Source organism: Thermobia domestica, chromosome 8, assembly GCF_964235325.1.
Source record: "Thermobia domestica chromosome 8, izTheDome1.hap1.1, whole genome shotgun sequence".
Lineage (NCBI taxonomy): Eukaryota > Metazoa > Arthropoda > Insecta > Zygentoma > Lepismatidae > Thermobia > Thermobia domestica.
This window is the reverse complement of record NC_137461.1, coordinates 228,117,287-228,134,727: the sequence shown is the minus strand read 5'-3', so window position 1 is coordinate 228,134,727 and position 17,441 is coordinate 228,117,287. Positions and strand designations below refer to the sequence as shown.

The following is a 17,441-nucleotide window of genomic DNA, read 5'->3' as shown; positions in this document are numbered from 1 at the left end:
GTACAAGGAACAAAATTTGATCCTGAATAACCAACTATTGTACCTGTAAACTACTTAGATAATTTTTTCCTAAATTTATAAAGATATTCAGTAACAATAGCGCCGAGATTGTTCCACTCTTTATCTATTTTGTGGAGATACCGTCCCTTCGCGTTTCTTTCTTAGATCAGAATATAAAACCACACACGTAAACTCTAATACATATTGGCAATCAAATTCGTCTGAAAGTACGAAGTCAGAACTCTCCGAGCCCCCTTGCTTAAAGTAGGTGTTCCAGTGCGCCTAAAAAAATGTTTTGATTCTATTAATTCTTTAATAATGTAAGCGTACAACGAAAAATATTTCCAGGGATGAGAAAGATTTCAAACGATAGATTTCATTGATCTGAATAAAAGGATATGAGTCAGCGTAAATCTTCATCCTCCGCAGTTTTCGAGAAAATCGAACATTTCGATGGCGTGGAGGAGGATCTATCTATTAAAATGCTACAATAGCAATTAAAAGCGCTTGAGCTCCAACTTATAACTGTAGCTTTCAAATCTTTCATTTACGGTTGTGAGTGATTTCACGTTTAACAGAGACAAACAAATTTAAGTATTTGTACTTTAAATAGTCTAAATTAGTTAACTATATCTTTTTCACAAAGTTTATGATATAAAATTATTGTTCAAAGCCTTTGTATTTTTATAAGCCTTCTCCAAAATCAATGCAAATGAACTGTGCTGCCATCTTTGGAGTTCTTTTAAACTATATGTTTCTGGAAATTATATGTTTGTGGCCAATCCTTTCGACAATGAGATCTCGGAAACTACAGGCTCTAGAAAGATGATGTTTTCACTGATCGATTGCAAATTTTGCATAGATTGTTCAGTTTTAATTAAATATTTAAAAAGCATGGTCATTATTTCTTTATTACATTTTTAAGGGTACACTGGAAACGTTGAAATTAAAAAAAAAACTAAAGCATAATATCCTACGCGTCATACATTCCAACACCACATTGTTGTATATTGGGGTTGTATATGTCTCAGGCGTTTGTTTCATGGCCAAATAATAATGAAAAAGGAAGGATAACCATTTCTCGAGTCTAAGATAAATCTTTATTTTTTGAGTGTTTTGCCCAATGAACACCATATATAACTGACATTATAATTAATTGTATATGTAATGTATTTGCTTATTACATACTGCATGCACGAAGAAAGAAAACACTGGTTATACATGAATTAGAAACTCCAACCGGAAGTAGGCTCAAATCTTGCAAACGGTGCTAGATATTGAGAAAAAATATTCGAAAATATCTCCCCTTTATGATACGCCTTACCGATTTTTTTTTTTTTTAAATCAAGACGTCTTTCACTTGTGTCAGTAAAGGGACATGTACATATGTTGTGAGGAATGAGAAGGAGATTTATGCTCAAATGCGAATGATGCGCTGTGTAGAGAGCGCAGGTTCAGGTAGTTTAAAACCTAAAAATTGATGTCGTACGATAACCATAACATCCATTAAGAAATTCATACTGAAGTATATACCCTCATGAAGCATTATATTAAAACACTAGCATGATAACAGCATTCCAATAAGATATAGTCTATTTTAATTAATTCAAACTTCAATTTCTGTTTACCTACATGAGTAATATTATTCTATCCAACCGGCAGATGGCATTGGGGTGAATAAAATGACATGCAAAGTGAATTATCATGCGCAATTTTAGACGAAAACTATTTTTTATGGAGTTAGAAATTATGGCCTTCGTTGCCAATACTAATTGTAAGTTTTGTTCTCCTGTGACACATTTATGAAACTTCATTGATTTAAGCACTACTATAGTGACCGCGAGGACTCGTGAAGCCTGGACTCTCCACCAATCCTAGAACTGCTTTCCCTCACGTGTGAAGCAACGGAAGAATTGGGCATGATTCGTGCAGCTTCCTTCCGAAAGCACACTTGGGAAAACGTGAAATAGCAGAAGTGAACCAACAGTGTTGCCAAACTTAGAAGACATGACGAACAAGTGAAAAAAAAACAAAGAGCTATAACATGAACACCGAGCTCCTTTGTGGCTAACCGTTTAGCGTACGCGCCTTTGGCGTGGGAGACCCGGCGGGACCTCATGTTCGGATTCCACGTTAAGTAGGTGCCATCTTATAACCTCACTGCTGAAAGGGACGTTCCACTCAAAATCAACTCTACTCAACTTAACATGAACACTAACATTAATTTGAATTAAATATTAACAATAATAATAATACCAAAAATTAAAACAACAACAAAAATGAACAAGACAAAACGAAGGGGCAATCCGACAACACTGTATCCTCGCGAGATGGGAGATGTTCTTCGTATAGCGTAAAAGACGACACTGGTAAAATTTCATGGGTGGTGTTTGACAAACAGGACACATCCTCACGTTCTATTGGATGCTGCAATTGCCTAGATCTAGGCCAACCTTCATGACTCCGTCAGGTAGGAGAAAGCATAAATAGAGACATCTATTAGCCTGACTGTGAACTATTAGGAGTTAGAATTGACACTAAGGCGTCTTGCATTTATAATAAGGATTAAGAGTATCTCAATACTTTCTCCTAGATGTATAGGCAACCCAAAACTTTTGGGTGATTTGAAGTTTGCATATTAGGGACTCGCAGAGATTGTTACCTATATCCTATATATATATATATATATATATATATACAGTGGCGGATCTAAGGGGGGGGCTATAGGGGCTATAGCCCCCCCCCTTGACGGTGAGGTTTACACTGGATAAAATGGGTTTCAATCCTGCTTTACACTGGATAAAACGGCAAAATATGGTTTAGCCCCTCCCTTGATCATATCCTGGATCCGCCCTTGTATATATATATATATATATATATATATATATATTCAGGGTGGTCCAAAAGTACGTATACACCCCTGCATTGATCAAGTATAACGTTCTAACTTACAGGTTTATTTACTTTGGCTGTTCCGAGTTTAAGATACAAGTAAAAACATATTAAGAACAAATAATAAAGAAACTAAGTCTACCTGATGGATAACAATAAGAAATGATATAAAAAGCAATGAGTTGATCAGTACGGGCCTGTATACCTACTTTTGGGTCACCCTGTATACACACACACAGAGAGAGAGAAAGAAAGAAAGAGCGAGAGAGAGAACAAAAATGTTAAGTAGTAGACACACATGACACACATTCGTTGCAGCTACGCAAATAATATTTGTAACTACATTATTTTCTAAAAGTTTCATACATTGAATTTTTCGAATCCGTATTAGGTGTACAGTATTTCAACGACACAATTTTTGTTTTTCCTTTTAAGATTCCCTATTGCTTTACTATCAACTCAAAAGAAAGAAAGAAAGAAAAATAAAATCTTGGATTACCGTGGAATACCATTCTTTCTATTAAATTAAAAATTCTCATCTTTGATAAAATAATAGTCAAGAAATTAATGATACTTCACGGCAAATTTCGCAACATATACGGGGCTATACAGTGGCGGTTTCAGCGGGTAGGCCTGGTAGGCGCACGCCTACCCAAAAATGTTGAAAAATACATAAACGATAAAAGATACAATAAAGAATAAATATATTTTCCACTATTTGTATTAATGGTAGATAATTATTTAACAAATAGCATCAACCACTACTGTAAAAGTAATTTCCTACTGTTATTAATCAATCAAATGTGTATATGTATCCATAAGCGAGGGGGCAGGCCTACCCAAAATTAAAATCCTAAAGCCGCCCTTGTTGCTATATATCATTACAATGCTACAGTCAAGCCCACTCACAGAAGTATGGGGAGGGGGGGGGCAAGGATGAAATTTTCCCCCTGGATTTTCGAAAGGCAATAAATTTCGAAAGCTCCCTTAGCGCGAGCTGCTATCGAACTAGGAGGCTCATGCACCAGAGGTAAGCGCTGTACCACTGAACCACCGCGGAACTCGATTCCTGTAAGAGTTCATGTAGTTTGAATCCCACGTAAAGCTGTAAGTCCACTACAGCACTAATGTAACTGCAGTGCGGAAACAAGATTAATTCGTATGTAAGAAATGCAATCATGAATATTAGTTGGTCACTGAGTATGTATCACATGTTCCTCATAAATCACAGAATGCTCTTATGTATTATTGAAGTGCATGAAACAATGAACAAGATCGTGTTACTCTTACAAAACCATTTGGAAAAACTATTATTTTTGTAAGCATTCATATGGGAAACTTACAGCACGTAACTAATTTATAAAATGTTCAAATAATACATTGTTTTCACAACATACTTATGACTGTCAGTTTCTTTTCTTAATGTAAATACTTGGTTTCAACTTTAAAACTAATAGAATAATGAAAAGGAAAGAGAGAGAGAGGAAAAGAATAAAACATGTTTGAAACTTCATGAATACGTCAGCAACTTAATGATGTCAAAACGTCAATAAGCATACTTGACAGCCATCAGTCTTCTAATCGATGGACTCAAGTGCAATCTATTTTAGTAACATACACTTAATCTAATTCTATTAATAAACTCTTATTGTTTAGTTCGCTGAAACAATCAACTACGCCTGAATGAAAGATTCTTTCACAAGAAAGATCATAAACGCATATATTTAGAAATGATAGTTGCTGAATAAACCAAACCAAGCGTAATTCAACATTTTCCAACTGGTGTGTATACATACTACCTAGATACTTAATTAAAAAAAAAAATGAAAAGATTAAAACAAGGAGACTAGGAAGTGCGGAACTCTTCGACGAACTTTCAACTTTAACAAAAGAAACGTTTTTGTTTAACATCCCACGGATATTGTTGGGTGGGTGGATTGGAGTTTAACAAACATCCTTTTCAGCTCCAAGGCTGTCTGACGTGGACCTACAGTTAACGATGGAATCCAAACCATCATAATGTATTCAAAATTTCACGTCTCCCTACTGGGAATCGAATCCGGGACCTTATGCACGAAAGACTCGCGCCTGCAACCAGGAGCAGCAAGGAGGTTTATCCCACAGATATGACCTTTAGAATAATTAAGACAAATGACTAATGAAAGCAAGTGATTATGAAATATTTGACTGAGGATGAAAATGTGACAGGGAGACCAACAGACATAATACTTTTCACCATAATCTCACATTAGCCGATATCGAATCAGGGACCCTTTACAGTAAAGGTGAGGGCTCTACAACTGACCAACCGTGACTTGATTTCCAAATTGGATCGACATACGCAGATCATCAATTCACGTCGATTGTACTCCTACGCTCTTTTTTAAAATCCACTGAAATGGGTATCGCTAGGTCCACGCATATTTTAATCGATATTTTCAAATATAATCATCATCTTTCTCTCCTCAACCATAGGTTAGTGGGCAACATGGAAATTTTAAAACTTTACTTTCCCTTGGGAGAGCTGGTTTATACTTTGATAAGGCCGCATCTACATATTATATCCTTGGTCTTCCTCTTTCTACTTTTCCTTCTGCCTTTCCCTCTATGAACAAGGTGATCCAGTCGGAGTGCCGGATAAGATGACCAAGCATGCTGTGTCTTTTTCCTATTATCTTCCTGATCTGTCGTCCTTTATTAGCTTTCTTTAGTAGGTCTTCATTTCCTTTCCTTTCGGTTCATATGCACAACATTCTGCACTAACACCACATTTCAAATGTTTCCAGCTTGAATTTCAGCTTTTCTCAATGTCCACATCCCTTGTCCGTAAAGCGTCACGCTCCATACCAGAGTCTTAATAGATCCGCTGGAGCTCGAGATATATTGGATGTACGAAAAGTCGAGGTCATAGGCCAACTCTGTTATGAGTAAAGAGACCAAACAATGAAAAACGGGGAAAATTTTTTGGAAATAAGTGGTTTCCAATCTAAAATGGTGGATCTTTTTCTATTGCAATAGTCGTTTGCGCTCCACACTGGTAAGGCGCCCTATGTTCTATGTTATATATATATATATATATATATATATATATATATATATATATATATATATATATATATATATATATATATATATATATGTATGTATGTATGTATATATAAAGTTTCCGTTTCAGCAGGTACGAACGAGCAGTAATGACAAATAAAACTGACAAAGGGAACGTGCACATTGTTATGTGAAGGAACCTAGAACATGTAGAATCAATTTTCCAACAACAGTGTATTGTTGGTATAGTGACGGCTCAAGGAAACAATTTGCTGAACTGGCAACTTTGCTTTTTTTTTTTTTTTTTCATTTAACATGAGATGCCAATGTGGAGCCCAAACGATTGAAAAAATTCCACCATTTTAGTTTGAAAACCACCTATTTTCAACACCTTTCCGGTCTTACAACTTTTTCATATCTTTACTCTTAACGAGGTTGGTCTATGGCTCCAGACTTTTGATCCTCACTGTATAATGAAAAGTGTTTATGGGTCATACTAGCTGTATACACTCTGCTCTCTTTTAATTTGATGCCAAAGCCGTATTTCGAATATCTGTAAGTTTTTTTTTTTTTTTTTTGTGATTTTTTCGTAACATTCTCGCCTCTACTCTCTTGCAGGAAAAGACCAGATTACGGATATCGCTGTGGAGGGGCATTTCGGGTTGGATTCTCCCAAGGTGAAATTTTTGGAAGCTTGAAGCCCATTCCTGAAATTCTTACTCTTCTACTACATTAGCAGACAGGAATATCTTTTTTATTGCCGCTTACGATTTTTTTCTGGTTACGCTTTGCTTAATATGTACACTTCCAGGAATGCCGTTCGAATGTTTGATATACTTACAGATAAGAATATTAACGCAAACATAACTAGAATACTTTTATCATAGACATAATAAGATTAAATTTTCATGAATGTTAGCAGCAGTGGAAATCATTTTAGATTGCATTGGCGTAATATGAAGATGCAGAGAAGACACAATCATTATATATCATCATCATTGTAAAATGTCTCAGTGATAAAGCTCTTCCCTTTGGTGCGAGGTGTTTCTCATTAAATCTCACGCCACGACAGCTTGTGGGAAGAAGATTGTGTTCGTGTCACTTCTTGGGAGTTTGCAGTTTCCTCCCAGTCTTCTCATTTTACTAATTCTTTCATCATCATTTACAGACATTCATCATCATCCGTGCCGTGTGGTGGTATTATCTAAGTGTATGGCTATTCGAGAATGCATTTTTGATGCGTTCCCCCCTCCCCCGCAGCGAACGCGACCTAGGTGGCTATAGGTTATTTTACTTTTGCCAGAGTTATAAATCGTACTGTGAGACAGTCAGGGTTTCCAGATCTATAATAGCAGAGTCCCAATATTCTGCACAAAGCATCTTCCAAGTAGATGTTTGTTCCTAAAAATCCCCTTGCCTGGCAACACATCTTTCCTTTTTCCCCTTCCTTTAGACATCTTTTAAACAGCAGGCGGTCTATTGTTCCGAAACGCACCAAATACGCTCGAGCCGACGTTTTCTGCGCGTTTTTTATTGTTTTCGCGCTTGCAGCACATTGTGATTAGCCACCCACATTTAAATACATGGTCAGCGTATTCTAAGCGTACGTTTGATCAACAAAAACGCTTTGCGAACGCTTCAAATAGCCGCCTACTTAGGGTTGATCTTGAATAATGGTCTGCGCATTGGACTCAAGACTTGGAGGGAAGTCGGAGCTACTGGCAGATGTAGAAGGTAAAAACTGGACAAGTCAGGACCCAGACTACGATAGGTATATCAAAAGTAGTGGGACCTCGATAACTCGAAACTGAAGGGAATAGATAAAAAATTCGAGTTATCGTGTCTTTCGAGTAATCAAGGTTCGAGTTATCACGGTGGTCACCCACAAAAATTTGAGATAGCAAATAAAATTCGAGAATTCGTTTCGCGTTGCTCATTAAAAGTGATTATATAACTCGTAGTTTTATTCGTTTAACCTCTATAACTCGAAGAATGACAATTACACAAACGTGTAAGCTTCCAGCTATCGAGGACACATCAAGAGAAATTAGACTTTTAGAGGTGAACTTCGACTTGTAGAGGTTCATAGATACGAAAGTTCAAGTTACCGAGGTGCTTAAATATGATTATGAAACCCTTAAAATTCGATTTATATGTAATTTTTAAATATTCGATGGTTATTTTAACATTGGGTATTATGGAGAGTTCAAGGGAATGTGAAAAATTCGAGTTGTCGAGCCTCTACTGTAATTAATTATTTTTTCACTCAAAAAACTATCGGGGTCTAGGCTCCCCAGTCCCGGGCTTGATTTGGCACTGCTCGGAGCTTAATTTAATATTAGGTCCTTTATATCCTTGGTGTTGTATAATAACGTAAACCACAAAAACTCAAAGTACGGCACACACATACACGATGCAATGTAAAGGAAGAATTTTACCTCAACAGGCATAAGTTGAATATTCCATTGCGGTGGTGAGCTCTTTACTTCATTACTGTTCGCACTGTCTTTCTCTCTAGCTACATTGCGTAATTCTCCTACAAAATCATCTTCACCATCTATTGTGAGAAGTCTGGAAAATTGTTTCGGTATTCCTCGCAGTGTTTTAAACCATCCCGCAACTTGATACATAGCCCTAACCTAAACACAACTTCACACAAATCCATGCACACCTTTGAAACATGTTACATACTGACTGAAACACAATACGACTAATCTTCAACTTCTTATCAACAGATAAAATATCATATCAATATTATTTATAGATGATTCATGAGTAAGTGCACTTGTTGCTGTCACACGACTGACTTTGATTGCAACTAATCTTCAATCGCATTTCTCAGATGTCAACAATGAATATTCATTCTATGAACTCCTGCACAAGCTATTAGCACTCATCCCAACTTTAAACCTAAGGTTATTTTACGATATTCGTGGAGACATTTCCTTCCCGACTGAAAGTGTTAATTTTACGATTAAACTGAACACAAAATTAGTCTCAAAATGCAGTACAGAGGATGGACAGTTTGCAATCGAAGGTCACTCTTGTTCAGACTCACCATTTTTTATAGGTTTTGTGTCTACTAATCTAAATGAATGATGTTCACTTTAACTCAGACCTACACTCACTCGGATTTTTACAAGGCTAACTGTGTGACGTATATATACGCAGTGGTGCTATTCAGCTGGTTCGCTAGAACCGGTTGTTAAAATATTTCGAATTCGCAGAACCTTTTGTTATACCCAAACATAACAGTAAATTTTACCTAGTTATACCTAGGTACAGTACATTTTAGTTTAACTATCTTTGTTTTTAGAAATTCTTGATTTCTCAGAACAAGGTATAAGCGTTTATTTCTTAATCTCAAATGCTCAAATATCAAGAATGAGAACTGGAATCACATGAGTATAGTGGTCAGGGTTATTTATATTCGAAACGCATATATACCACTATCAACAATTGTCGATCCAATGCAGGATTAAGGTCTTTTCAATACTTTTTGACAACCATCTATCTTGGATAAGTCGTTTCCAAGATATTTGCAGGGCTACCTAATTTCATCTCACCACCTTGTATTAGGATGATGTGTGTCTCTGCCTTGTATGTTTGTTTCCCAGAACAGTTATATTTATCTACCTATCCATCCATCTCTCCCACTCTCATATTATATATATATATATATATATATATATATATATATATATATATATAATGTTGTTACATTTTCGGTGAAAACCGTAAGTCTTATGGAAACTCCTGTACATTTATAAAAATGTACTAAAATAAAAGTATGTACTAAAATAATAGGCGTATATGCATAAATGGTCGCATATGTTTGGGCGTACATACTCCATTGACTTCTAAATATATCGGTAGGACTATGAGATGTCCGCGAAAAATGTTGAAATATAGAAAATACCGAAACAGAAATATATCGATATAGAACCCTGTCGATCAATACAATTTTTGGATAACGATATTCCAATATTTGAGAAAAAAACGATCGAAATATCGCACAACTCCATCAGTGAACTCTATGAACTGGATAATAATAACAATAATAATAATAATAATAATAATAATAATAATAATAATAATAATAATAATAATAATAATAATAATAATGAGAAAAATAATTTTGTAAGCAGAAATTGATTGCAGATTGTCGCAAGGTTTCTTGATAAATACTGCAAGCCAAAGACATACGAATATTGAGCGAAACAACCCTGAGCGAGAAAGGCATATTTAAGAAGCGATACTAGAAAACAATCCGCTCCAGGAAAGAGAGGGGGGAAATCACTGTTTTAAAAACAACTAAAAAGATATCAACGATCTCCCGAGATTAATATTAAAAACTATGTTGAAAATTGGCTTCACGAAATCGTTAGAACAGTCAAAAAATCTGAACGAAAGTCAAGTATCTAAATAATACTGAACACGAAATATAGGTGAGATTAACGAAATAATGTTGAACACGGACGATAGGTGAGAATTGTAATCAGTCAGCATTCTTAGAACATTTTGGCATTCGTCTTTAATAGAAGAGGTTTCATTGCTCAACCGTGATGGATAAGAAAGAAGAAAACAAACCCTCTCTATATAAAGGAAATCGTCCTGAGCAACTGACTGATCAACACCCAGGCCAAAGCGCTTAAGTTCGAAACGTCAAATTTCGACCTACACAGGATTTGAGAGAGAAATTACCAAGGAAGGATTTTTTTTTGGAAATTCGACGAAAAAGGGAAGGGACAATAGGATGGAAATTATATTAAAATATCCATATCTTGAAACTTCTGAACGTTAGTGTCTTGAAATTTGATATCTGGATTTATTTAAAATTATTAGATTCATATTTCAGTATTCTTATTGTGTCCTAGGAGGGAAGAAAATATATGGGAAGAAAGCGGAATGGGAATTTAAATTACTATTATTATAAGCAATGACGCAACTACGCTAGCTGTCGCCCTGGGCAAGAAATCGCCTTAATGCCCCTTCCCCCTGACCAACCAAACCAATACGCTCCCCGACTATACCTGATATTGGTATCACACAGTAATTACCCTATTCCATTTTTTCTTCAAAAAGCTTGATTTCAAAATTGCAGTACATAATTTAATTTTTAGTACAAGATAAAACACCGAAATAATTAGTATTTGATTCAGTACTTTGCCGTGAGGGGGGCGAGCGGGGCGATGGCCCCGGACGCCAAAGTAAGGAGACGCAAAATTCGAGAGGAAAAAAGAATATTATATAATAGAAGGAAAAGTAATGAAAGTGCTGAAAATCAGGAAAAGGAGGGTTTATTTTTGAAAACTTTCTTCCGCTTCGCGCCAACTTTGGTGGCGCTTCGCGGCTGCTCTGTCGACCTCACTCATATGTACGGGGAGGCAGGGCGCCGTAATATATTCTCGCCCCGGGCGCTGATTTTCCACGGCACTGATTTGATTGCCAAATAATCTGAGAGTAACACCTTCTTATAGTCTTATAATAACTACAAATCACAATGGTTTTGAAATTATATTGAGATGTGCACATGTGTAGAACGAATCACCAGTCTGTTTGTTTAGAACAGAATATTTAATTATGACAAACAGTCAAGCTGTTGTTTCAAGTATTATATTCGGACAGTTTGCAAATCTCTTAAATCTATGTAAGTTAAATGAAAATACAAAAAGTTGGAACTAAAATTTAACTTTCTGGACTCTTTTGGCTGGAAAGATTTTTATAATGTCCTCAAAAGATAGCTTTAAAGCTAATTTATGCTCTATGGATATGATCCTAAGGTTGATGGGTCATTGTTGTCCTGTTAAATTTCTGAGATATTTTTTATGATCTTTTGTTTGCTAAAACTCCTTTCCTTGACTTACAATGAAAATAAATATTTGCCCAGTTTTGCGCTCCCGAATGCGGCGCCCGGAGCACAAGGCCCGTTTGCCTCCTCTTAGTTACGTCACTGATAAGATGACCATATCCTGGAATCCCTTAAGGAATTCCGGGAATAAGGAATACAATATTTTACTAATTCGTAATAGATTACATGTTGACAATGATTTTAAGTTTATGTTGACTATAGTATTGTTCAAAATGCGATATTTTCATGTTGCCTTGGAATATGTTGTTTTATCATTTCCAACAATAGATTCTTTATAGCTTACTATGGATTTTTATTAAAGAAAAACTATATTTACTAGTGACGTTTCGCAACTTTAAGAATAATTTTACTGCATTCGCCTTAAATCCAAGTGATTTTATAGTGTTTCCCTTAGTTTTTAAAGTTTTCTGTATTACAAGAACTAACAAAGTGTATGCTTCTTCCATACGTGCTGAAGATTGGCAGTGTGCGTTCAAGTGTAGTGTGGTAATGGAATCTTCAATTTATTGGTATGTTGTTTAGTAGTTAATTTATTAAAAGTATATAAATTTCTGCATATTGAGCTATTAATGAGTGCCTAGATAGGCAAATCCTCTCAACGGGCGGGAATATTTAATTAACAAAGCAAATCAGAATTACTTATGTTTTCCTTAAAGTGTTCAAATGCTGTGTGTGTCACTAGAGTAAGCTAGGAGGCGCGATGGCTCAGTGGTAGAGTGTTCACCTCCGGAGCTTACGGTCCCTGATTCGATCCCTGCCCTTGCCGTATGGACTTCGTGGTGAACAAACACCGTGTTTGTGGTTTTTTTTTCCGGAGTTTTCCCGTTTCTTCCTACTTTCTCCATTCCATCATTTCATCATTTTTTTTTATCATCACCGTCTCTTTTAGCCTAACCGACGTAACTGTGAGACGTAAAACTGAAAGATTTCATTTCATGGAGTAAGCTAGTTTCTGAAGCTGTCGGCTTTATATCCATATTACGTGTAGTAACAGAGTCACTATGAAAATAAAACTAATAGCAGCAGCCGAATGGTCTCTATACTTCACATATCCTTAATATAAGAGTACATAGAGCTTCCTTCCATAACTTGACATCCTACCACTTTTTTCTTTATAAGAATTATGCACAAACATTTTTTTTTTTTAATAAATACACTTTATGGCGAAGAAAATTCCTCACGATTCTAAGTGTCATGTAGCAAAAACGGGTTTTATGTATTACATTCTAATTTTAAGAAAATATTCTTTGGTTAGCTGGGGGCTGCACGCCGAGACACCCACGTTTGCTCGGCCTACGGTCTCGCATCTCTTATGTATCAGCATTTGCATCAACAGTGAACATCTTACCTTTGCTCTTAATATTTCCTGAGTTTGACCAGCTGTGAGCTTTGCCCCCAGATTCCCGCGTTTGCTTCGCCAACGGATTCGCATCTCTTAAATCCACAATTCTACCAAATTTCAAGTTTCTTTTCCTATTTCAACTATCTAAAAGATAGGATTTTGTATCTCAAGAAAACGTCTATTTAAATAACAGGGGAATTTCTTCATCCCTCCTGTAGACCTCTTAAGGATTGAAAATATTCACTTTTAACAATTTTCCTATGGGTTAGTCCTGGAAGGCTACAATCATGTCAAATTTCATTATTCTAATCCTGCTGGAAGTGCCTGAACATTTTGGGGTGTAGAAGATGCCCCATATAAATATGATAACATGGGAAAGATTTTTCAGTTTCCCGTAAGTTTGAATTTTTTATTTTTGGTGATTTACTTGGGTAACGTTAACGAAAACGTACAAGCATAACGAATTTAAAGTTTTTATTCCAATTTCAAGTACCTAAAACATGAGATTGTACGTTAAAAAAAAAGAGGATCCATTTAAATAACATGGGGAATTTCTTCATCCACTCTTTAGATCTCCTAAAAACTGAAAATATTCTCTTTTGGCAATTTTCCTGTAGGTTAGTTCTGGAAAGCTACAATCGTGCTAAATTTCAACTTTCCACGTCAACCGCAAGTACCCGTCATTTTATGTCAGTTCATGTAGTTTTATATATGGTTAGGGTTAGGACTAGACAAGAATCGTTGATCAATTAGATTTATAGTTACATACACGTCATAACAAACAATAGCAGCCAAACGAGGAAACCAACCGCTATAAATGATCCTTCTCGATCAACAGTTGTAAGTAGATGTCAATATACTATTGTCCTATATCAATATAACATCCTGCAATTTCTGTATCTTCGACATCACGTCAGTGCTCTCGAGCTATACACGACACACAGTCGTGGTCGTAACTTAACTTGGCTTCTAATCTTAATATTTTAATTTACAAAATCGATCTGAGAACTCGTGAAATGATGTAAAAAATTCGGCTCTAAAATTTCTACCTTTCAATTTTACACTGAACTACTTTAAATTCCATTTTCTACTATATTATAATATCATACATTATAATAATATTGGTGTAGTTGTCTTACTTACAGTGTAGGTGGCGGTGTTCACTGGTTGCACGTTTTTCCCCATCTTTTTGTCAGTGGGGGAGGACCCGTCCTTTCCGCCATCAGAGGATTCTATAAAGAAAGTCACTAATCAGTTTTTTTTAACAACACATAACGAAAGGAATAATAATAATAATAATAATAATAATAATAGTATGTAAATTAGAGATCTCAACAAAAAAAAAAAACAAAAAAAAAACGGGAAATCTTACAGAATAGCAATCCATCATGAACTTACATAAACAGTACCACCTGCCACAAAACAAACAGCTCAACAAAATCGTTAAGTACATGTTTGCAATATATAACATCAACATAATAATAAAGCACAAAACTGAGTGGAACTTGAACACTTTCTTCTCAGCAGCTTATCAAGAAACAGCTTACACAGAACTGGTAGCTTATATTCTATGTCCCTGTGTTTCGAAACATCGTTCCTTCCTTTACATACAACTGTACCAGCTTTTCATCGTTGATCCGTATTAACTCGATCACATTCAGAAGTTCCTCTGATAAAATTTGCTTTCTCAATAAGCTGAGAATGGATGGTCAATTTTAGTGCAGTTTTCAGTATAAGAAGACACATTTTAAAGATGACAAGGTTTGAACTGAACATAGTCTAATTATTATCCTGAAATATATATATAAACTTCATCACAACAAATCCATTTTTGGACATGATTATCATACCAAAAATAGACAACGAAATGAACCAAATAACACGATTTATGTACTGAATATTATGAGTTTTGTAATGTGATAGTGAAGTCATGGAAACTTCAAGCACGCTTCGATAAATAAAACTCTTACTATTACTATAGTATCTTTGCTTCATAATAATTTATGATTTGTAAAAACAACCTGAAGAATATGTAAATTTTGACAAAACGGGCTCAACAGGGTAGTTCTGTTGCCATACTTTCAGGCATCTACATACAAATAGGACTTTTAATACCGATACCAAAAAACTTATGAGTTTTGTGACTGACTCATGGACAGCATTCATTGACAACAGTTATACCGCGTAACAAGAACATGTGTTGATACTAAGAGCGGCGACTCTTGAGAGAAGTCATGCCAGTAAAAGTTAAAATTTTATCGGTTCGAACTAAGGGCAAAATTTTACCTATTTACTGATTTTGTACACAAGAGCGTTAAGTAAAATCCTTTCCATTAGTGAAAAAAAAAATAAATAACCTTTACCAATGCAACTTCCCTCAAGAACCATCACTGAAATTGTAGTAGATAACTAACAACTTTTATCATAAATTTACTTTTAAAAAATTCTTTTGGGTTTATACAGTCTAAGTAACGAGCCTTTTCTGCACGAAATAGCGTTAGTTTCCCACATCTCAGAGTATATAAGTCGCAGCACGTCAGCTCTAACATCACTTTGACAGTTGACGGTTAAAATCAGTAGATGTGCAAACAAACAAACAAACAAAAAAAGTCCAAATATTATAATCAGACATAAGGTATTGCACCTTGAAGATGAGTAAAATTTCACCAAAATGATTTACATTTTACAATATTATTTCTATAAAGGTGCAAATCCTTGCGCAAGCCTGTGAAGAAATTTGTGCGGTTTATGGGCAAAAGCAGCAACAAAAAAAAAGTTCAGTCGCTTTCGTTCTGACAATTTCGATGTTCAAGATGTTCATCGCAATAGGTGAACAGTTACAGCAGTGTCGCCACTTGAAGTTTCAGCGTCTCCGTAATCCCCTTTATGCGTCCTTACTTTCCCCTGGAGCTCGAGCGCCCCCCGCACCGCTGAGGGTACTATTTACACCTATAAGTTACAGCTAAAATGGATACTATTCGTGGATATGTCGAGCAAGACCGGGATGTAAGAATCATGACCGAAACAACCATCACTACACAGTGTTAAACCATTTGGAGAAAACTGGCAACAAAAACAAACTCGACATTTGCGTGCCACATGATCTAATTGAAAAACACTCATTCGATAGAATTTTTATCTGCGAATCTCTAATAGAAACATAACGAACTCGAGTCATTTCTAAAACGGTTGATCGAGTGATGGGTGGTCGAAACAAGTAGAAGATCCAGTCTGTTTGGTGGGATTGTGAAGGCATCGTGCATTATGAACTGCTGCTGCTGTCGGGCAGAGTGATACACTCCAACCGGTATTGTCGACAATTAGCGCGAGTGTACCTAGTAATTCAAAGCAAACAGCCGGAACTGGTTAACACAAAAGGTGACGTATACCATGCTAACAACGCCAGACCGCATACCTACATTTTTAACTACCCGTCAGAAATTAAGAGAATTTGGCTGGGAGTTCTTAATGTATCCATCGTCTAGGCGAACCTGGCATCGTCAGACTATCATTTGTTTCGGTCTCTGCACAACTTCTTAAATGGCGTTAAGTTGGTTTCAAAAGAGACCTATGAAAACCATGTGTCACAATTTTCTGACCAGAAATCACGTAAGAGCCTGACAAACTAAAAATAATACAAAATTTTCCACTTGTCCTTTGATTTTCTTCGTAAGTGAAAGGAGATAATGAAATGCAACTTACCACAATCATAGATAATGTTATTCTACAACAGAAAATATGAACCTGAAGAATTGTCAGTGATGCCATCCATAAAAATTAGTGTTGCCAGAAGAACAATTTCCCCAAAATCTAAGTTAAGGCAGTGACTAGAGGAACAAATTCAACTGCATTTGATTACGTGTCATGTTGTTTTGGCATCCTGTGGACTACTTTTTAATAACATTATTATTTAATTTTAAGAACTGTATGTTAAAAGTTTTGCTTTTTACAAAACTAAATACAACTATTATTTAAAAATTAGTTAACAGGATACCAAAACAACATAATACGTAATCAACTGCAGTTGAGTTCGTTCCTCTAGTCGCCGTTTTAACTTGGATTTTGAGGGAAATGTTATTCTGGCAACATTGAAAATTCTTCAGGCTCATATTTTGTTGTAGAATAATATTATCTATGATTGTGGTTAAGTTGCATTTCATTATCTCCTTCCACTTATGAAAAAAAAAGCAAAAGCAAAATAGTAAATTTTATATTTTTAGTGTCAGGCACATAAGTTCTAGTGCTACGGGATTATGGTATTGCCGGAAAGATGCCAAAAAGGTCATCGAA

At 35.7% G+C, this 17,441-nt stretch overlaps 1 protein-coding gene across 12 annotated transcripts in view; it reads right to left on the bottom strand.

Moving 5' to 3' along the window:
* The window catches only part of mtd (TLD domain-containing protein mustard), a 1,050,893-nt gene that overhangs the window by 240,172 nt on the left and 793,280 nt on the right, over positions 1-17,441 (bottom strand). For all 12 annotated transcript variants that reach the window (XM_081769482.1, XM_081769479.1, XM_081769474.1 and 9 more), the window contains one exon: positions 14,295-14,383. In XM_081769482.1, coding sequence (XP_081625608.1) covers positions 14,295-14,383 — 89 coding nt within the window. The remainder of the gene's footprint in view (positions 1-14,294; positions 14,384-17,441) is intronic.